The sequence below is a fragment of the Amblyomma americanum genome, chromosome 1 (genome assembly GCF_052857255.1).
Source record: "Amblyomma americanum isolate KBUSLIRL-KWMA chromosome 1, ASM5285725v1, whole genome shotgun sequence".
In the NCBI taxonomy this organism is placed as follows: domain Eukaryota; kingdom Metazoa; phylum Arthropoda; class Arachnida; order Ixodida; family Ixodidae; genus Amblyomma; species Amblyomma americanum.
In genome coordinates, this window is record NC_135497.1 from 295,036,030 (window position 1) to 295,057,870 (window position 21,841).

Sequence of the window (21,841 nt, forward strand, 5' to 3'; positions counted from 1 at the left end):
TAATTCGAACTTACGGTTAATTCGAACTGACGCCTGGGTCCCGGCACAGCCCTGTGTATTTCAGTGGGGGAAAACTCCCGATAATTCGAACGAGTCGGCATCTGCTATGGTTAGTTCGAACTAAGAGCCACTGGCTGACACCACTCCCCGTAGATAGAAGTTCACCTATAGCGAGTAAAACACGCTGCAAATTTACCAGGGATGTAAGACAATGGAAAAAAAAGAAAAGGCCGAGTGCACGAGGCTCACGGAGCCTGCGTTCCGGTGCATGTCGTGGCAGGTTTTCGCTGCTGGAGCACTCGCCCACGCCGCTGATGCTTTGGCGCGAGCCGTTCCAGGTTTTCGTTGTGCCGCGGTCGCTAGACTGCGAACATGTGGTGTGAACAAAGTAGTATGCCGGTTCGGGCGATGACTGCTTTTATTGGTGCCGCGAGCGTGAGCTACGTAGACAGCAGCGTGGAGACGGAGCGCTTGAGTGACGCCGATATAATTGAGGCTGCATGCTCCCAGCAGACGTCGCAGGGCTCATGTGCAGTGAGAATAGCCGACAGTGATGAGTCTGACGGCGGCGACGAGACTGTGCCACCGCCAAGTGCACATGTAGTAGCGTCGGCGCTCGATGTTGCAGCACGCCACTTCTCTGTCAGTGAGAACTCTGACATTGGGCAGGAGCTTTGGGCAAGCAGCAGACGATGCTGATGGAGTATCGGCAGAAGAAACCCTTCCCCGTAAATAAACGTTTTGGAGCATAAATAGCACTAAAGCTCACTGCTTACGCGAATGCATTCCAGTACTTGTTTCTGGCGCATAACTGACCGATCAGTTTATTTCATTTGCCATTAGGACCAGATGAATTTAATTCTCAGAATATGCCCACCACAAACGTGTAGTAGCGCCTAGCTCGCAATAACGAGTATAGATGTGACTGCTTCGGGTTCTGCCCACGGGGCGGGGCACTGTAACCGCTCATTCTAGCGCCAATTGGATAATTCGAACTTTGATTCAAACAATTTTCCGGTCCCCTCCGAGTTCGAATTAACGAGCTTTTACTGTACTCTGAGTGATAATGCTTTTCTGATTTGTGGCTATTAGTGTTTGCAAAGGCAACACTTGGGGCATTATAGAACATGCTATTTTGTGGCTTGGGGTGCTTCCTCAATGTTGGGTGTTATACAGTGTAAAGCACAACATTCATGAAAACAGTGGAATTAAAATGCCAGGGATGTCTGCGTTCCACTTACAAAATGCTCAGTAAAGTCTTTTCAATGACTGTTGAGTAAAGAGATATCTGCACACAGAAGTAAATTATTTTTGTGAATGCCAAAGCAAGAAATAACCTGCATGAAATGCTTTGCATATGAGCAATCTCAACACTGATCAAGCTAATACAGTAGAATGCCGCTGTTAGGTTTTTGCAGTACCGCGGGGAAAAAAAAACGTACCAGCCAGGAAGTGCATGTGAAAGAAATTTACACAGTTGTCTGCAATTTCTTTTTTTCTCTTTTTGTTTTATAACTTCTAGTAAGGGCAACATGCTTCTCTGGAATTTGCAAGGCCTTAATGGTTCTTGCGGTTGTTCGCATGCACAGAATGTGCTAAATGCCCTACGGTGCCTCTGTGGAAGGAAGGCAGCGGCGAAGAGGGCAAGCGCGCTAAGTGGACAAAGTTCCGGCACTATGCGTGCATCTGTGCTGTTTTCGCGGCAGCTGCTTTAATCCTGCACAATCCTTGTCTATTAGGAACACAGCGGTTGCATTTTTAAGCTGCAGGCGACAAGGAGTTATGGCAACATGCTTCTGAGTATACACGCAACTGCATCTTATAGGCGCTGCCTACGTGGAGCCTCTCATGGCATAGTTTCGTTTTTGCACCCATCAGTCATTCACACTCACACCATAGTGGTGTGGCGGAAGTGCACCAACAGCCACAACAAGATTCACAGCCGTCCATAACTGTGATTGTCACTGGTGTGGATGCAACACGCCGATGGAGTCCAAAGTCCTGCTTTGGACGGTGTGTCGTCACAGTTTCGTGCGCACTTAAAGTAAACTGTCATAATGCCAGTACAGGGTGAACCGCTATCGTGAAGTGCCATTCGCAATGTAGCATGAGGAAAAACTGCCACAGTTGCGACAGCAGAGTCTGTATTGCATGGGTTTCTATGGGAGCTTGGACGGGACTGGCTTATGAAAACGCAGTAGTGTGGAAAATAACAGCGCAGTTCTGCTGTAGATATCATGCTTAGTTTGGGTCCCCTGCTGCCACACAGTGACGTTTTAAGCAAAACGTAAGATGCGGACTCCCACTCATACAAATAAGTTCAAGGACAACTATAAATAAATAGTAGTTCTTACTCGAAGGCCTAACAGGCGTTCGCGGCGAACCAAAGAGCCATGGAAATAGAGTGAAAATAATTTTTAAAAAATGGGTGATCATTGAACTTAGCAGAGGCAAGCTTCTGTCTAGCAATTTGCAGATTTTTATTCTAGCCTTAATGATGGCATTGGAAAATGTTGTGTGAGCAAACCTCTGCAATTGATTGTCATGTGTTGTCTGTGTGCCTCATATGCTTTGCTTTGAGTGAGCAGCAGGGATACCACTACAGCATTGCAGCAATAGCAGAAGTGGATAGAAAAGGAAACTTGTCATTGATTTGAAGCAGCATTCCTCCACTTAACCTGTCACTGGGGCCTGAAGGTGACGCCAAACTTTCTTTAGTATTTGAACTAGTTTTTCTGCCAGACACTGCCAAGTAATGCACAGAATTGTTCGTTCATATGCAGTTTTGGTTGACTCAGCATTTACGGCGCCGATCTCGTACACAATGTACTCCTTCATTTGAGATGCCTACAGCATCACTAGTCTTGCCCACCTTCATTTGGTGGTACTTCAGTACCATGGATTTTTCCCATAATGTCAAAAGAAGTGCCTTTAACTGTAGCCAAAGCATCCAGTGAGTGCTTCACCTTGAGCGCATTTCTGCCCCCATATGAATTCATTAATCTGAGAATGGTCTTCAGCACTAGTGCTTAGATCCCGTAAATTTCATCCAAATTAGTATTGATCTGCACTGCAGTTGTCCACTTGTAGAAATATATATAGACTAGAAATATTCCTAGGTTAGCAAGGCATTGATCTCAGCGTTTTCTTTGATAGTGCTGACATGCTCATTTCAAACATGTTGGACATAAACAATGCCGTGCTTCTCCCTGATGTCTGGCCAGAGCTAGATCAAAGCTTGTTAGCTGAGGCGTCACCACAGGAATTATATCACCGTCTTTTGAACTCTGTCAGACTCAACAAATACTCTTCCAGAATCCTATGGCTTTCTTCTTATCATTGCATGGTTTGGCAAGCAGTCTGGTTTATGAGCTGTGTAGTTCTCTCATCGTTTGCTTATATTTAAGTTCACTGCAGCGGAGTGGCAGGCATTTTTAGTGCAGTGTACTAAAAATTACTGTTGCATGCACATTAAGAATTGTGCATATGTATTGAACACCTTGGGAGCTTTGCACCTTGAGCACAGTTTTAGAATACAGCTCTTGGGTACCCATTCCTGGCTTCTGCATCGTCTGTGGTGACGTAACGGCGCAGCTGTAACAAGGGGAAGAGCACGGCGAAGGATGAAAGGAGCGATAATGAAGCGAGGGTGAGAATGAAAAGGCAGAGGAGAAGGTAGCGTTGGAAGAGAGAATGGCAAAAGCTTAGGGTGGAGAGTGAAGGAGGAGGGTACGGAAGGGGGGGGGGGGGGGGGGGTCGGGTCAGGTGAGAAGGGTCACGCTCAGTTTGCGCTGGCTGTCGCGTAATGGCTTCCTAAATGCGTGTACAGATCGCCGTCATGTTTAGAACGTGTGCTGCAACCACCTGCGCATAAGTGACTGTGTTGCATGGCTGATTGTGTTCGAATCAGTGTAAGACCTACCACAAAACTGCTAGTCGCAACTTGAGCCAGCCATAAATCAGTCGACCCATCAACCAGCACATACATCGGCACCTATGGGAACCATTTGTGTAGTCCCCACTGTTTACCATGGTAACAGGCACTCGCTGCTCTGAATGTGCAGTCCACGTGCCTCTCTGCCTGTTCCGAACAAAGACGCATCCTTTGTGGCTTCAGCTTTCCTCCTTAAGGGGGGATGAGGGTCTTAAAAATTTGATTTAAATTGTCAACATAACTTGCTGAAACTTGACGTCCAGGTGTATCATAGAATGCTGATTTCAAATATGCACTCAGATTTCAAATATCTCACCTGTAAAGAAATGTATGGCAAAATAACATCCCCATTGGGCCAATTCTTGCTTTGTCATACTTTTCGTTAAAAATTATTCATTTCCAAAGGTCCACCGCACATCTTAAAGCTTTCCTTTTTGTTTCAACATGTCATATTAGCAATTATGTAAAGTGGGGGCTAATTACTGCCACATTGTTTTTTTTTTCCTTTCCAACATTTTATCATCACACTGACTGTATAGGCATTTTGTTAGCTTTAGGCTGTGTGGTGGGCCTTTGCTAATAATGTCTCCTTATTGTTGAAAAGGCTTTTTTTAATTGAGAAATCACCATGAAGGCCCTAAGAAATGGCCTAATTAAGATATCTTGTTTTGCCATATATCTCCTTCTAGGTGACATGTTTGAAATCTAAATGTGTATTCTAAACCAACATTGTGTGACATACCTGCATGCTAAGTTTCAGCAAGATGTGTTGACAAATAAAAAACAATTTTTAAGACCCTCCTACCTCCTTAAAGCGATAAGACAAGCACGTTGCAGTGCGTTCTCGCAAGGAGCAGCAAGTACGGGAGAGGACGCCACAACCAGACAAGGGTTGCACTGTGCCGCTGTACACCACTGAGGAGCATTCGTTAGTTATAGTTTACAGGCTTTATGCAACAAAGCAACAACGCTTGTACTCTTACTGGCAGCTTGGGTGTTATCTGGGTTTTCTGTCTCAGTATATTGCAAAGTCAAGCTGCACTCAAATGTCACATTAGGGAGTGCTGTAATTGTTGATAGTTTTTTTCATGCCACTGATTGTAGAGATAGGCCCACTAACTGCATCATAGCTTAACTGTGTATATTGTCTAATGCGGTTGCTGTCCATAAATGGTGATGCTTACTTTACTTCATTACAGCACAGTATCTCTTTAATGCTTTTGAGATCTGTTGTTGATTTTTAAACCAAGGTAGTAGTTGCTGTTTGCTGTTGTAAATCTAAGAAAAGTAGGGTAGTAATTTTCTATGCAGTGTCATTTGTTTCTTTTTGGTTTTCCTCCTTGCAAAATCGCTAATACACTAGGCACTGTGGTCAGTTTTTCTTGCTCTGGCAGTTCATTGCATTAGTTGCACCTTATTTGGCTTCAGCGTTTTTCCTTTAATGATGTCGGTGCTCCAGCGCACTTGTCCAAAACTTTTGTCAAGGAAGCGAATAGGCAGCAGGAGTGACTTAGAAAATATAGTCATGCTCTGTGCATTCTACTTAAACTGTCTGGCTGGGCATCATTAATGATCTATGCTTAATTATTTTTCCTTCAGAACCTTATGTTATGGTCATACATTCATTTCTGTTATGCACCTATTACATGGGCACTCTTCCAACTTTTTATATGTTGGGAATAGTTTCCTTTAATCGCAGTTTGAAAATGTAACAAGTGGCACTTCAACTGGGCATTCAGTAAGATGGCAACCATCAGTCATGTATTAAAGAACAACCTGGCATCATTTCTTGCTGTTTCCTATTTTTCACAACTGGAAACATGGCTCTTCTGGTTGGTATACAGAAGGGCCTATGGATATGCAAATACAAAACTAGGTATCCAAATTTATGGCATGGCACCCAAAAAACTTAAGTCCTCAAGCTAAGGCAGCTTCTTTGGTTTTTACTAGCTCTGTACATTGTCTATAGAATCAGTGCAGCTAGCAGAGCAATTGCTTAATGGTGTTGACTGTAAGAAGTAAATTGGCAATTTAAATAATAGAATTGAAACATTTATTATTGTCATGCTTTGCGAGGTCATGTGGTGAAAAGCTTGAAATGCACTCTGAAAGTGCCAATAACACATCTGCTGTACATCAGGGGCACAAAAAGCTTAAATGGTGAATTTCATGGTTAGTTGAAACCACTAAATATACCCTAGTTTTGTTTCGAGTTGGAGTAAGTTTCTAGAGACAGGTGCTTGGCAGGTGCCTGGCCCATCGGTCTCCAGTTTTATGCATTTTTGTTACAGCAGTATAAATATTGAGAAAGGTTTGGATACAGTTATGCTTTGTAATTTTCTTTTTTGGAAATTGCTGCATAAAATTATTGCTTGGTTATCAAAATGGGCATACATTGCCTTTAAGCTGAATTGTGTGAGCAAGTAGAGGAAGGAACATTTCTTAGTCTGAAAACCTGCAAAGTTGCTCCATCCACCAGTCTTCTCAGTTTTTTTGTTTGTAAGAAAGAAAAACTTTGCATAGCTTGACCTTTAACTTGAATGAGCTCGAGGAGGTGGTGGTCTTGGAGACATAAGATATTATGGTCACTTTGTTTGACCTTTGTCTGTACATTGGCATACCTCTGCCATGCCTGGGCCATTGGTGTCTGTTCAGTTTCGTGGTGACAGTCTTGCTGAAATGCATCATGCGATATTTCGGTTCAGCTTAGTGGAGGAGGTCCCTAATTTATTGATCTGCTCCATTGTATACTTTTACTACAGAGGTGCAATGTCAGCCACATCCTTTGTGCCTACCTGTTTTTTTCTGACGTAACAGCAATGAAGTGTACTTTGCTAGCAGTCTTGCTTCATATTCTTACATCAGTGTCTTTTTTTTTTTTTTTTCATTGCATTTAACGCAGTTGTGATCTTTTGGACTTGTGGTCTTTGAGCTTCTCTAAAGGAGTTATGAAGAGCTGGAATGGCTGCTCATGCCAGTGCCTTGGCTTGGTTTTGTGGCCAACCCATATTTGTCCTCCTGTAGGTACATAGAAATCTTCAAAAGCAGCCTGCAGGAAATTCGTGCAGCAGTTGGCATGGGTATGCCCAAGATGATGCGCCCAATGGGCACTGCCAGGCCCGGCCCCTATGACCGAGCTGATCGATTTGGAGGTGGTCCCTCACGCTATGGCATTGGCCGCGGGAGTCGCAACTTTCGTGGTGAGTGCTTCTGTAACCACTGGATGGCCTCTTTCTGAGACGGGTGTTGTGCGTGGCTTTTGTAGTTATGTATTAGGGAAAAATGAGAAACACTGTGCATTCTTTATCTTTTGATGCTTTTTGTGCAAGAATGCCAATAGTGTAGAACCCCTCAATAGTAAAGTCACTTGGACCAGCAAATTTTTTATATATCAGTGTCTTTACTATACCATTTGTTGGTGATGGCGTGGCTCTGAAAATGCTGTCTGGTAACCACCTGGCTGATTGCTAAACACGGTGTTATTTAGAAAAGAAACACTTGGAAATGCCTTCCATCATGCTCATATCTCCCCTATCTTCCGTTTGTGCGATAATTATTTATTTTCAAAGTACCGCATTTACACAATTTAATGAGGTTTTAATCTCGTATGAGTACCAAAGCTTTGCGTGAACACGCAGTCATCTTCCTTGGCTTCAGTGTCATTTAGGAGGCAGTAATTAAAAAATTCCGGCCACAAAATCAAGTGCTGTAAAACCATCCACTCGGTGCCACTGCGCCTTCGCTTCTTGCTGCCACTGTCTTATACTTAGTGCTGCCCAGTGCTGTGACTGTTTTCCCTTTTGTTCCCTTCCCTGCTCCTCACTGCACTTTTGCCGTCTTTCTTTTCTTAGCGGCCTACTCCTTCTTTCCACGTTCATAGCCAGCTTAACTTTTTTTTTTTTGCTGTGTGCCCGGCACTTTGCCTCACATCCCGGCGACCTTCCTAATGTTGGCTTTCTTCTCTACCTCACGACCATGGTGGTCAAGACATCAGAGTGCAGTTTTATTGTCTTCAGTATCCATTTGCCTCCGAACGTAGGCCTCGCATTTACGCCATTACGTCTTTCACTCTGAGATGCCTTAGACTGCGAGTGTTTCACAATGTCATCGTTCTGCGGGAAGTTCGTCGCCGTGGCCAGACGCTCTTTACTAAGAGCCATTTATTTACAAAGATTTCTTTACTATAGACGAAAAAAAAATTGTGCAGTCATCTATGGAAGGTCAAATCGGACTGCAGTTTCACTTTATTATATCTGAGTTTACTATAGCAGGGTTCTACTGTGTCATGTTTGTAGGGTGGGTTCATTCAAAAATTACCGTATTTACATGATTGTAAGAAGACCTATATTTAGTGTGCTAGCACTTACAATGGCCATTCCCCGCATTTAGCCGTTGTGTGTTTGTCTGTCTCTGTCCAAAGCCAGCTTTGTGGCAGGCTGCTCAGCTGCCCACCGTGTGATGGGAAACCTGCCCAGGTATATATATATATGTGCAACCTGCCCACCGTGTAAGTCAGCAGCTCAATAAATTGTGAGAGGCTGCTCAGGAAGGCCAACCTGGGTCACAACCCAACCAAAGCAACCGAAGTCCCACCGATGGCAGCACCTGCCATAGAAGGGCAGTGGTAGGCAGACTCCCAGGGATCAGTGAATGGAGTGAAATCATTATCGCTATCCGAACAACTGCCATCTGTAAACACTGGATCTGAACTTTGGAACCGAAGGGACAGCCGAACTGCTACCGCACCTAATTTGCATTTGGCCTAGCTACGCAAATCGACCATTATTTTTTTTTTTTTAATTTGATAATGCAAAGTGGGGGTATTGACTTAAAATAGAAACCAAAGCATGGCACTATATATAAAGGCGAGACAAACGAGATATCAGGGATGCTACAGCATAGTTGCAATTTTGTTTTCTCTTGGGGTCTACCCAGTAGCGTTCGGCTATTCTGTGCACTTTTTCGGAAGAATTTTTTAAAATTCCAACCCGCACTCAGCGCTTAAGGGAGTATCAGTAGTTGATGGAACGGCCGCTGTTCCAATCATGGTAGCACGGCCACTCGTGAGGGCAGTGCTTCCGGGAAGTGTCAGTAGCTGATGGAAGAGCTGATGCCACTCATGCGCAGTTTCTCTTTGGCTCCGTTTAACGCATTAGACGACCGCTGGCCACATTTTACCAGTTTTTAATGTATGGCTTTGTCAATCGTCTTTATGCTCTGGGTCCGATAAGCTTCCGGCGCTCGTTCACGGCTACAGACTGTTGCAATGCTAAATGTGCACTATGCGAAAGCTGCTTGTTATTGGGAGGTCACTATGCTGTAGACGACAAAGATTTACAATTCTGATCAAATCAGGAAAGTACATGATCCAAACTTGGTATTGAAAAAGACTGTTGTATGCTATCTCTCCAGCCATTTCCAGTTCGATAAAGCGAGTGATTTAGCCCAGAGGAGCATTTTACGGTGGACACACTTAGTGTTGCAATAGTATATATTCAGGAGTACTGTCATTCTTTAAGCCGAAGAAATGAACAACTGTGTCGAGCCGCAATTTCGACGTCACGGAACGGGTGATACAGGTGTGGCGGCTGCAGCGAGGCAAAATTTTCAGCTGTTCCACGCAATCTCTTGGTGTGGTTGTTTGCAAAGTGCAGGATTTCACAGGATGGCAACGTTCTGTGCCAGGGCAGCAACTTGGGCATGTTAGTTATTCATACAGTGCCTGTCTCCTGTCCTGTCTCTTCGTTCTGCACTCTTCCATCACAAATGGAGCCGCCGCGGTGACTGAGGGGCTATGGCGCTCGGCTGCTGGCCCGAAAGACGCAGGTTTGATTCCGGCCGCGGCGGTCGAATTTTGATGGAGGCGAAATTCTAGAGGCCCGTGTACTGTGCGATGTCAGTGCACATTAAAGAACCCCAGCTGGTCCAAATTTCCAGAGACCTTCACTACAGCATCCCTCATAGCCCGAGTCGCTTTGGGACAATAAACCCCCATAAACCAGTCTTCCATCACAAACGTGCTATGGTTTGCGAAGTGGCGGATTTCGCTGGATGACGATGTTAGAACGACATGCTGTGGGACTGTAGCAACAAGGGCGATGGCAGTGCTAGTTAGGACGATGACGCAAGTGTGGTCGAGTATTCCAGCATTTAATACATTTTCGTTCTGGAATGTACCCACAGGCATGCCCCTCCTTTCTCCTAATCCCCCCCCCCACCCCCACCCCCGACATGCGTTATTGGAGGGAGGGGGGGTCAACTTGCAATCGTGTAAATATGGTAGTATGGCGATCCAGACATTAGATGACTCCTTTTCAGGGCTTGTCTTTATGGTGAAATTTTGTTTTCTTCCACTTGGTATTGTAGAAGTGTGCATGCCCAGTTATTTTGTTGACTGATTTTTTACCTTATTCATTCTTGGCAGGTTTTGTGGAAGAGGATGGCTATGGAGAATTTGGTGAGTGTCCTATTGCACGCTGTGGACCCATGTCTACCTACATTTTCTTTTCTTTTTCTTTTTTTTTTTTTTGGTGAATGGTCTTTGCGGTGAGACTGCTTTTGACCTGTGTACTTGAAGTCACATAGTAATGAACGTAAGGTGGCATGTTTGCCTGGCTACACATGTTTGCTTGGAGTCTTCTGACTCCAAGCTGGTGCTGTGCTCTGGTGCGTGCTCCTCCCATAAGAAGTTGCACAGCGTGTCCGTTGTCAACACGTAGCCGTTGTTCCGCACTTCCATCACATAGCAGAGCAGCTCTTCTTCCAGTTCGGGAAACTTGCATGGCTTGCCTGGGAAAGTGCACTTTTTGCAGCTTGTGTTCCTCAATGCATTTGTTGGTTGCACCATTGTCAGACACACTTCTTGTCCGTGTCAAATTTCCTGCCCGCTGCACACTTGCCACGAGCAAACTACCAGCCGTGTAGCTGTTAAGGTGCTTGCCCATCATGCTAAAATTGCAACGCTTCGCGGCAGCACACGAAAGCCAGGACTACAGTGAACTACCCTGCTACCACTATCCCCGTGCCTTTGACAGCCATAGAAAGCTGGAGCTGGTGTTGATAGCGATATGAATAGCGGGAACTCACAGAGGAGGAAAAAGTTGACGATGGTGATGATAACCCGCGGCCTCAATCGCGATCCATGGGCGTCACCTTTAAGCTCCTGTGCACGTACATATCGAAGGCATTTCCTAGCCACAGTAGCCACAATAAACCTCCGAAAATTGGGCAGTAGCTGAGCGGTCACTGTCCACCAATTTGCTCATTGCTTTGTTGATTTTTATTTTGTGCTTGTGTGATGATTGCAATAAGTGCATTACACTTTGTTTTGTAAATGAGCCATACATATACTCTCTATTCTCTTGTTAACTACCATGTATGTGGTTGAACTGATAAAAGCATAGTACGAGCCATTTTCATATTTCTGCCAACCCACTGCTTGTTGAACAGAATGCTGAGTGAAACTTCTCATTTCACACTGTTAAATTTCATGCTGCTAAGACCTTGGGGCCACACTTGTTGGTTTATAACAGAGCATACAATGGGGTGAGGGTAAACATGAAAGAACAAAGGATGCCCCCCAATAAGGAGGCCGCGTTATAAAGGGTTTCAGAATTAGCTTTGCAATCCTTGTTGCAATAAGGACTTCCTTTTGAGGTGGAGACTCATGTAAAGCTCAGGCTGAATTGGTGTGTGTGTGTGTGTGTGTGTGTGTGTGTGTGTGTGTGTGTGTGTGTGTGTGTGTGTGTGTGTGTGTGTGTGTGTGTGTGTGTGTGTGTGTGTGTGTGCGCGCGCGTGTGCGTGCGTGCGTTCATTCATCACAGGGGTTGCTGATGTACAGGTGTTTTCTGTGAAGGCTGTGAGCGCATATCAAGGTTGAGTGCTGCGTTTTCCAGAATGAAATTTGTGTTTTCCAGGAGGTTCTGGTGGCGGTGCTCGTTTTTCCGCTACTGGTCACTTTGTGCACATGCGAGGTCTGCCATTCCGAGCTACTGAGCGGGACATTTTTGAGGTGAGTGTTATAGTGAATGGTGTATGCTGTTTTCCTGTATTTGGTCAAGCTCAAATTATTGCACCTTCAGACACTCCTCATGTTGTTTGTAGGCATGAGTGATTCGCTACAGGTGCAACAGAAGTCCAGTGCTTTTTTAAATTTCAGTTAAAGCTTCTTGGTTGACTGAAGTTTTCTTATTTACCATTCTTCAGCACAGCAGACTGTTGACGCAGTATAAATAGATAGTGCTTTCAATGTGAAACAGGGTAACTTGTTTCCTGTTTTTCTTTTTTCAGTTTTTCCAGCCCATGAACCCCGTAAATGTACATTTGATATATGAAGACAGCGGTCGCCCATCAGGCGAATGTGATGTTGAGTTTGGCACACATGAGGAAGCTGTCAAAGCCATGAGCAAAGATAAGGCCCACATGCGTAAGCATTCTTTTGTTTGGCTCATGTTGGCATTTGTTTAATTTTAGCTGACCTTGCATCCATCTTGCTTCAGGTGGTTATTTTTCTTATTAATCATTCTGAAAATGCCTGCTGGTGTGACTCAGTTCCAGTGGCATCCAACTGCTTAACTCCATTGTTAAAAACATGGCATGGTTACAATGCCGTTGTGTAGTTCACCTTTGGCAGATTTTAATCTCACAAAAGGTTGCATGATCTGTGTGCAATATGCTAAAAACGCTCGCCTGGCCACAGACTTCTGTGCTGTGGTCATCGTTGCTCTCAAGCACATACCAAATGAATTCTGATCCTGCCCACTCTGCTGTCATTGAAAATATGATAGGGCAGTGACATGCTTTCAGTGCCAGCCACTATTTTTGCTCACTCACGGTCATGTAGCAGGCTTGGCTGTTCACTGCAGCAATGGTCAGACAGAAAATGAGAACTCCTAAAAACTCGTGAATGGAACCAGTGGTTGGGTCTCTAATGAACAGCAAGGTTGTTGAATTAATCGTGATTTTGGATGGTCTGCAACTCTCATTTGGATTTTCAAAATTTGGCGAACTAAAGCATTGACCTAATCGCAAATTAAAAACTTTGCTCCTTAGCGGGGACAGCAACATGTTTAATGTGGTGTCTTTGTATGGTGCTGCATTGCGTTGTCATTCATACCTTTGCTCAAGTTACCCTAGACTTCCTCTCTCTGTGCTAGCGCACATGTATGTGTAAAATGACTCTGAAAAAAAAAAGCATCAGGTTAGTCACCAAAACAATGGAAAGGATAGGGTGTCGCAATGGTTAACACTTTCCTGCCCGCGCCTATTCCCATCGACAGCCCGCTATCGATGGTTTCAAATTCGTATTTTCCCGCTTTGGAAGTGTTCTTGGACAGCTAGCGCCATCCAGTGGGTAAAAAGAGAACCTTCCGTTCAGTTTTGCTTTGCATTTTGTTTTTTCCGTCACGCGACTATTTTTAAAGCCCCTTCGGAGTCACGTGACTGGCGCTCCTTGTTTACATCATGGCGGCGACGCCGCGCGCCGCAGCTGCACGGAAACTGCGCGTTTCCACGGGAAGTGATACATCTGTGAGCTCGTTTTTGCCACGGGAACAGCAGCAGTGATGACTAAGAAGGCGACTTTGGTTCATAAGACTTTAGCACGGACAGTGAAATTCCGTCAAACCGACCCGGAACGTCAACAGCCATGCCTGGTAAGTTCCGCTTTTGCTGCGCGCTGGTCGGAAGAGATCAGGTTGTTTTGAAGGTCACAACTCTTATCTGCAGGGTGTCACCGTGTTTCAGGCGGGATTGCTCTTCGCCGGCAGCGCAGAGAGTCGTGTTTTCGGCTAGAAGACAGCCAGGCGTCGACCTCGGCGTTGCGCGCCGGAGTGCTGCACGGCGCTTCTTCAGAGCCGTCGATTTCTTCCTCCTATTTTTCCCCACAAAATCATCAGTGAGATATGCAGGAACACGAACAAGTATGCGTGGATGCATATCTTGTAGAAATCGTCCTACAGCGAAAAAGATGGATCTTGGCGAGAGGTCACTCCAGAAGAGATGACAAACCTCAAGTGCTGCAGCACAAGCCCCAAAAATGGAAAAACACCGAAACTGCAAATTGTGCTACAAAGAAATAAAGGTCGAACAAAAGAAAAATGTTCTTTGCGAGACATGCGTGGCAAACCTCTCTTTCACGGCAACGAGGAACTGTATCGCGCGGTGGCACGATAGTCGGTGGGCTACTGTGTCCTTGCCTACCTCAGCGAATACTGTACATGGAAAGCTGAAATTTGCTGCAGTGTTACATCAGTCCCTGTTGTAAAAAACTTATATCCTGAAATTTTTTTATGTTTTGTTTGTGTGAAGAAACTTTGATGTTTTTGTGCGTTTTCTCTTTGTGAATGCAAATTTTTTCATAATAATTTTTTTTTTATCACATATTTAATAAGCCGGTTGATTGAAACTTATACCATTGCGAAGACAATTTCATCCTCTATAATTTGATACTATGCACTCCTGTATGAAGCAAGTTTTGTTAAATAGAAAAATATATTAATGACACCACCCAAACAGCACCACTTTTCCCGCGGGCAGGAAAGTGTTAAAACAGTGATGTAACAATGGAACACTGAATTAAGTCTACAACAGCAATCTGGTAAAATTAGAAATTCTAAATATTTATGAAAACCTGCTGTTAGTTCAGAACGATAGGGAGTAAATTAAATCTGTGAGCTATGAACTAGAAAAGCAGCTTGGAGAAGTGCAAAATGGAGTAAATCTGTGATGCGGGCAAAAAACAAATGGTGATCTTCTTGATTGCCAACGGCAAATTCTGCGGTATATTAAAGGATTCCAGTCAGTTCTAGTGCGCAGGATAAATGACAGTGTGCAGTAGAGTACTTTGTATGCACTTTTATGTTTGCTGAATGCAAGCATTTTTAAGGGACGTTGTGCTGTATGTCACATCTGCACATTTAGTTCAAAGGAGGCAAATATGGAGATAACTCCAAGTCATTGCAGTGCTCTCGGGTTTTTATAAAGTGAACCATTTTAGTCGATAGACCCCAACATCAATTGTTTAGTCTAGGAGCTCCTGAATCGTCAGACGAAATAAAAAGTGGGGAGAATTTATTGGCCATCTATTTCGTTATAGGCAACATCAGACGAATCAAAAGCCCTGTGAGCCATTTACATGCAATGGCCATACCGAAAAATGCAATAAAATGACAAATTCAATCCCAAGTGAGGGCCCCGCCTGAGACCGCGTTACCATGTTGGCAACATCCCCTTATCACGTATGGGGTGGCCCGGTGATGGTATGCTGGCATGCCACCATGCGAGGTTCGCTGTGCAAGTTCGTCCCATGTGCGTCAGCCTTAATGTGTTTAATTTTGCTTGGTGGAAAGGATTAAAAGATGAAGTAGGAAGTAATGTGCATTGATGGAGTGCATCATCATGTCAGCAGTAGACTCGAGCACTCGCAGAAGCATGACGATGGCAGCAAAACCAAGATTCGGGGCAGATGCGTCGTCCCTGTCACCCTGAAGGTGCTAGGCATGATAGACATGATGAAGTGGCTAGCAGTAAGAGAAAGACGATGCAGTCTCAGTGGGCACACGGAACAACTCGTAACATCATTGATTATTTATTTTTATTTACTTATTGGATGGGCCATACATGGTACTACCCGTGGGGCAGGACAAAAGGAGGTAATTAGTCTCCTGACGAGGCCCTGGCCCCACTGGGCGCAACAGCAGCGGTTGCAAAATTCTTGTAGACAGTACAAATACAATTGGACATAACAATCATCACCGTACAAAAATGCGCATGAAGCATGTGACAAATTAGGAAAAAAAAAAGAAACATTATTGCTGACACTTTGTACACAAATATAGAAATCAGAACACCATAACTTCGCAATTATAAATCATTAATCGTACGTGTTTGGCCTACTATTTGAAGTGAACAGAAGTTGTATTCTCCGTTTGAAAGTTCTCATACATCTACATGCTTTTGCGATTTCTAGAATGTCTGGGTAAATATTACATAATTTCATGATTTGATGATCAATTGTCTGTTTAGCACAATTTGTCCTTGGTTTTTCTGTGACAATGAAAGTCCCACGCAAATTGTGACCAGTATCTCTATTTAGATAGTGACTAACAAATCGGCTGTAATTGCTTGATACTTCAGAAAATATGTACACAGATAATTTTTGTATGTATATTTCGTGAAAAGGTCAGAGAGCTTGTTTGAGCTTGTGCTTTAGAAGCCTGAATGAGCTCTTATGACGAGACGGATTGAGACAGGCTGGGTGCTAAATTATAGGGTCAAACCTGGCCGCCGCGGTGGCTCAGTAGTTTGGCGCTCGGCTGCTGACCCGAAAGACGCGGGTGCGATCCCGGCTGCGGCAGGCGAATTCCGATGGAAGCAAAGTTCTAGAGGCTGCCCGTGTACTGTACGATGTCAGTGTTGAAGAACCCCAGGTGGTCGAAATTTCCGGAGCTCTTCACTGCTTTGGGACGTTAAACCCCCATAAACCAAACCAGTCAAGCCTACTTATAATGAACATGACCTTCACATGCCCTTCGTTATATCCAGATATTGGCAGTAAGTGGACTGGTCATAATATGATCACGACCACAAGATGCACTTTCATGGTGTGCTGTCTATTTGGTATCCGCGAGTTGGCATTGGTCTTGCCAAGTTGTGACGCTGGTTTTAAAGTTTTTGCAATGCTGTCTGTTGCTACTTCTGTTAGGAAACGAAGCGAGGATCATGATTAACGGGGGATCAGCACCGTGCTTTTAGGTTTTAGTGCATCACGCAATCAAAGGCCGCTTTTAATTATGCCTTGGTAATTATGGAATTGACACTGGCTTGGTCTTTTGGTAGTATGTCTCACTCAGTACTTAGGCCTTCCGTACCGATGTTAATTGGGACAGCTTGGTCATTGGTATTTTCTGTCTCATTTCAGAGCATCGTTACATTGAACTGTTCTTAAACTCGACACCAAGTGGCCTGAATGCCGGAGGCGGCAATGCTGGTGGCTTTGGCAACGGAGTGGGTCCCATTGGATCTGCCTCCGGAACCCCCGCTTTTGCAGGGACCATGTCAAGTGGAGGGTCTGGATTTGGCTCCAGCAGTTTTGGTAGTGGTCGCTTTGGAGGCAAGTTCATTATTCATCCCACAATGGCATTTGCTGCACGCCATACATGATCATGTGTCACTTAAGCCCACTTATAGCCTAGTGATCAAAGGGTAGAAGACAGCGTGCCCCTAGTGCTGCCTGAGAATAGTTCAACTCTGTCATCTCCGACGTAACAAAAGCTTAAAGGAGTTTACTCTCCGCAACAGGTGTTTAGCCACTGACTTATATGTAAGATACAATAAACAACCAGCCGGTGTCAAATTTTGAACAGTAATAAGATTCTGAAATGGCATGAAGAGTATACAGGAGATTAGGGCTTGATAGCCAGTGCTTCCAGGTACATGCTGGTTTTCAGTGGGTACAAGCTTTTTCCTGCCCTTGTGCTCTGCTTCTCTGGGGTGAAATGTTTGGAACGTGGGTCTTTGAACCCACCTTGTGCGATGGCATTGTTTGGTCAAGCTGCCCTTGCACCAGTAAAATTAATCATGAGACAGTAGGAAGGAAGGCAGCTTGTTTCATTTATGATAAGCTTAGAGACAGTTACATACATAGCATGCAGTGTTGTGGAAGCTGCGCAAGTAGTGTGCCTGGAGAACCATATCACTCTGCCACATATTGCTCATTCTTCTTGAAGCCTTGGTGAGGGTTTTGACGAAAACATGGAGCAGTATAAAACGGCATGCTTGGCATTCCAAATCACTGTCAAGGCTGTCGTTTCTTCGGTTACTGAGCCTTCATATTATAAATTTAGCTGATGGTGTACTACTGCAGTCGATCCCGGATATATCGAATTATTGCCTATATCGAAACAGTTGAAAAATTCTCTTGGGAATCCCATGTAAAAGTATAGCGCTATTGTTCACGTATATAGAACTCTCATGCACCGACATATTGATGTATCGAACTCTGTGCTGAGCTGCACCCCAGCAAGTGCGCTTCTCCCATCACCTCCCATTCCCGCAAGTGCGCTTCTCCACACGAAGCTCTCGCGATGTTCCCGCGACCTCACGTGCACCGCCCCGCACTCTGAGAAAGGGGCGCGTGGGTAAAAGGCACGTGACGAGGAGCACTTGGAGTGCGATTGGGTGTGAAAGGGAAGCAGGAGGGAGAAACCACGCTGACCGCAGGCGCCAGTTTTCTGTGTTTTGGTTGGCTGACACCGCTGGCGCACCAAGACGAACGAGTTCAGTGCAGCTTGGGCTTGTGGTAGTGCGGAGACGTGGAGCGGTGCGTCTTTCGACTCGCTTTGTTCCTTTTATTCACGAGGTCAACGCGAAGGCTTGAGACTCATGTGGTGTGGTGCGTTTGGCACGTGTTCCAGAGCCATGGCCGCAAAAAAACTCAAGAATTTGGATTTTTCAACAAAGGCGGACATCATTCGACGGGTGGAGGCTGGCGAGAAAAAGTCTTCGGTCGCCGCGGCGTTCGGAATTCCTCGCAACACTCCGAGTACGATCCTTAAGAACAAAGCCGATGTTAAGCTGAAGGCAGTGCAGTCCAGTCGCCCTGGAGCGTGTCGTGTGCACGTTCCAACCTTTGACAAGGTCGAGAAGGCATTGTACACATGGTTTTTGGTGACACGTGCCAAGAACATACCGTATTTACTCGAATCTAATGCGCCCTCGATTGTAACGCGCACCCGTTTTTCGTGACCCCCCCCCCCCCCCGAAAAAAAAACAGCTCCTTGATTGTAACGCGCACCCGTTTTCCTTCGAAAAAAAAAAATGTACCACGCACCTCACGCTTTCATACACTAATACAACTTTGTCTCGTTTGGAAAAACAAAGGTTTAATCTCGATGCGCTAAAGTTGCGATAATAAAACACACACACACAGAAGGAAACGGCTTATCTTGCCAAGATTGTTTTCACTCGTCGTCGCTGTCAGACAACTCCTTATCACTGTCGACGGACCAAAGCATTTCTTCCTCGGTGCCGTCCATGGCATTCGATATGCCACATTTTTTAAAGGCCTTGCTGACCATTGCAGACGGTATCGTGCACCACGCATCTTTCGCCCATCCAGTGAAGTCTTGCAGCGAGGGACGCTTAATTCTGTTGCTGGGAGTGAATTCATGGCTGCCATTCACAAGCCATTCGGTGTAGAGTGCCCGAATCCTGTCTTTAACCGGCTTGTTTAAACAAACATCGAGTGGCTGGAGCTGCGATGTCATGCCGCCGCGTTCGTCGAGATGGCACCTGAACGCGTCAAGCACAAGCATCGCACGCAGGCCCAAACTGCCGCCGGGTCTCTTGCACCAGACGTGATCGATCCATTCGGCAACCAAGTCCGTCGTCATCCAACCTTTTTCATTTGCGCGCACAATCATGCCACTTGGAAACACGATTCCTTTCGGGAGCGTCTTGCGTCTGAATATAAGATACGGGGGCAGCTTGTGTCCATCCGTGGTGCAACAAAGCAATGCGGTGACGCGTGTTTTTTCGTGGCCGGAAGACAACACGCGCACTTGCTTCGCCCCCTTCTTTTCAACAGTTGTGGTGGCAGGCATGTCGAAGTAGAGCGGTGTCTGATCGGCATTTCCAATCTGGCTGCGATGGTAGCCGTTCCTGCGGCGCAAATTCAAAACGTACCGCTGAAAACTGTGCAGCTTTTCTTCATACTCCTTGGGCAACTTCTGGCATATCCCCGTCCGCCTTCGAAGAGAAAACCCTTTTCTCTTCATAAAATTTGACAGCCAGCACCTGCTCGCTTTGAAGTCTCTCCGCGTGAGCCCCGTTTGTAGGGCTAACTGCATCGCCCGGACTTTGAGCAGATCAGTCGTCACTGGCCGCTCGCTGCTCTTGCACGTATTCTGCGAGCCGCTCTTCTATTTCGGCGAACCGGCCCTGCTTCAGTCCACTGAAACCCTTTCGTGTAGCCTTGCTGGCGAAAATCTTTTCCTTCTGCTTGCACCAGTCCCGCACGCATGTTTCTGGAACTCCGAATGCACGTGATGCGGCCCGATTTCCGTCCGTCTCTGCACGCATGATGACTTTCCTTTTAAATGCGGCATCATGATGAACTCGACGTATCTTCGCTGTCGGCACGTCCATGCTGGTAGATCAAACGCAGAAAACGGGTAGACTAAGCACGAGGAGGACGCTACTGCAGCTAGGCTGGCTAGGCGTAGACAGCTAGGCTCGAAGTGCGTACGAGGCAGCCATTTTGAAATGCCGATGGCGATATGATATCGGAGATTTAGTGTCGTACTCGATTCTAACAGGCACCCAATTTTTGGACCCGATATATCGGACAAAAGGTGCGCGTTAGATTCGAGTAAATACGGTACCTGTTGACGGCCCAGTGCTCAAGAGTCGCTACAGCATCGTCGGAAAGACCCTTTCAGGCGAAAGCGAGGCAACTAGCACAAGTCACATAAAGAAGTGGTTGTCTGAAGAGTGGCCAAATATTTCTGACAGCTTTTCGCCATCGCAAATATTCAACGCAGATGAGACGGCACTGTTTTGGCAAATGCTGCCAAACAAAACTCTGCATCTGAAGGGCACTGCATTCCATGGTGGAAAGAACAGCAAAGTGCGTGTATCGATTTTGCTTGCTGCAAATATGGATGGGTCATGCAAACTATGGCCGTTTGTTATCGGAAAGAGCAGGTCGCCATGCTGCTTTAAGAACGCGAAAGGCCTCCCAGTTCGATACGCCTGCAATAAGAAAGCTTGGATGGCACGCGATTTTTTCGTTGAGTGGCTACAGGCCTGGGATGCCAAACTGGAGACGTCCGGCCGCAAAGTTTGTCTTCTTCTTGACAATTGTTCGGCCCATCATGTCGTCTGCCCATTAAAGGGATTATGCAAGAAATTAATTGAGATTACGTAAAGCAGACGAGAGATAGGCATTTCATCACTCGTCACCCCAACGCAAGAATTTTTAAGCTAACATCAATAACACCAAAGAAATATACGATTAAAAATTACGCTCCTCCTCTCCCCCCTCCACTCGTACACGTGGGGCACCAGACAAAATAAAGAAAACTGCTCTGGGACTGGGCCCCGCCCATGAATTCGTCATCCGCTGACGTTCCTTTTGCAACTTCCGGTTGTCGCTCCTAGCACCCCAGCAGCAGCGTCGGCGTGATTGCGGCGCGCATCGGGCTTCTTTGCTTGTCGTCTGTTATAGTTAGCAGCAACGGACCCGGACCTCGAGGCGCGACTGCTCGCTCTGGCCGCGATGGGCATCAAGCCCTATGCGTTCACGCCGTACCAGCTGAACGCCAGCGACGACACTAGCGACTCGGCGAACCACGGCGAGTGGCTCCGGAACTCCCAACAGAAGGAGGCGGCAGAGGAAAATTGAAACCACATGTGTGAAGGCAATGCCCTGGCTCGCACTTGCCCGAGAGGGTTGCGCGGCGGCATGAGCAGACGATTTTCACTGCTACCAGAAGTGTGCCCGTGACGTCGTGGCTCCAGCGAATGAGAGCGTGTGGTGTCCTGGCGACGTCATGGCTACAGTGGTCTTTTTTCACGATTTTAGTTCCAAAATCGGTCACTACGAGCACACGAATCGGCCCGCGAATTTTAAAAAACACGGTTTTTAAAAATTCACAATAAATTTCCGGCTCAGTTCCGAAAACTCATACATGGTGTGAATGCTTCTTAGCATCATTTCTAAGCATTGAAAACATTTACAAGCGACTTTTTATTCATTGCATAGTCCCTTTAAAGCAGATCACTCTCAAGTTTCTGCCGCCAAACACAACGGCAAAACTTCAGCCTCTCGACCAAGGCATTGTGAAAGCGTTTAAGGTTGGGTACAGACGACGACTGGTGCAGAGGCTCCTAATCAACCTTCAATTA

The 21,841-nt window shown here is 45.7% G+C and overlaps 1 protein-coding gene and 1 long non-coding RNA gene across 3 annotated transcripts in view; both read left to right on the top strand.

Moving 5' to 3' along the window:
- LOC144115252 (heterogeneous nuclear ribonucleoprotein F-like) overlaps positions 1-21,841 on the top strand; it is a 40,613-nt gene that overhangs the window by 15,872 nt on the left and 2,900 nt on the right. For both annotated transcript variants that reach the window (XM_077649550.1, XM_077649551.1), the window contains exons 6-10: positions 6,959-7,134; positions 10,359-10,391; positions 11,851-11,945; positions 12,224-12,359; positions 16,854-17,045. In XM_077649550.1, the coding sequence (XP_077505676.1) occupies positions 6,959-7,134; positions 10,359-10,391; positions 11,851-11,945; positions 12,224-12,359; positions 16,854-17,045 (632 nt within the window). The remainder of the gene's footprint in view (positions 1-6,958; positions 7,135-10,358; positions 10,392-11,850; positions 11,946-12,223; positions 12,360-16,853; positions 17,046-21,841) is intronic.
- On the top strand, positions 13,449-13,816 carry LOC144115254 (uncharacterized). The gene is made up of 2 exons (XR_013311322.1): positions 13,449-13,587; positions 13,661-13,816. It is a non-coding gene; the product is annotated as an uncharacterized LOC144115254 (long non-coding RNA).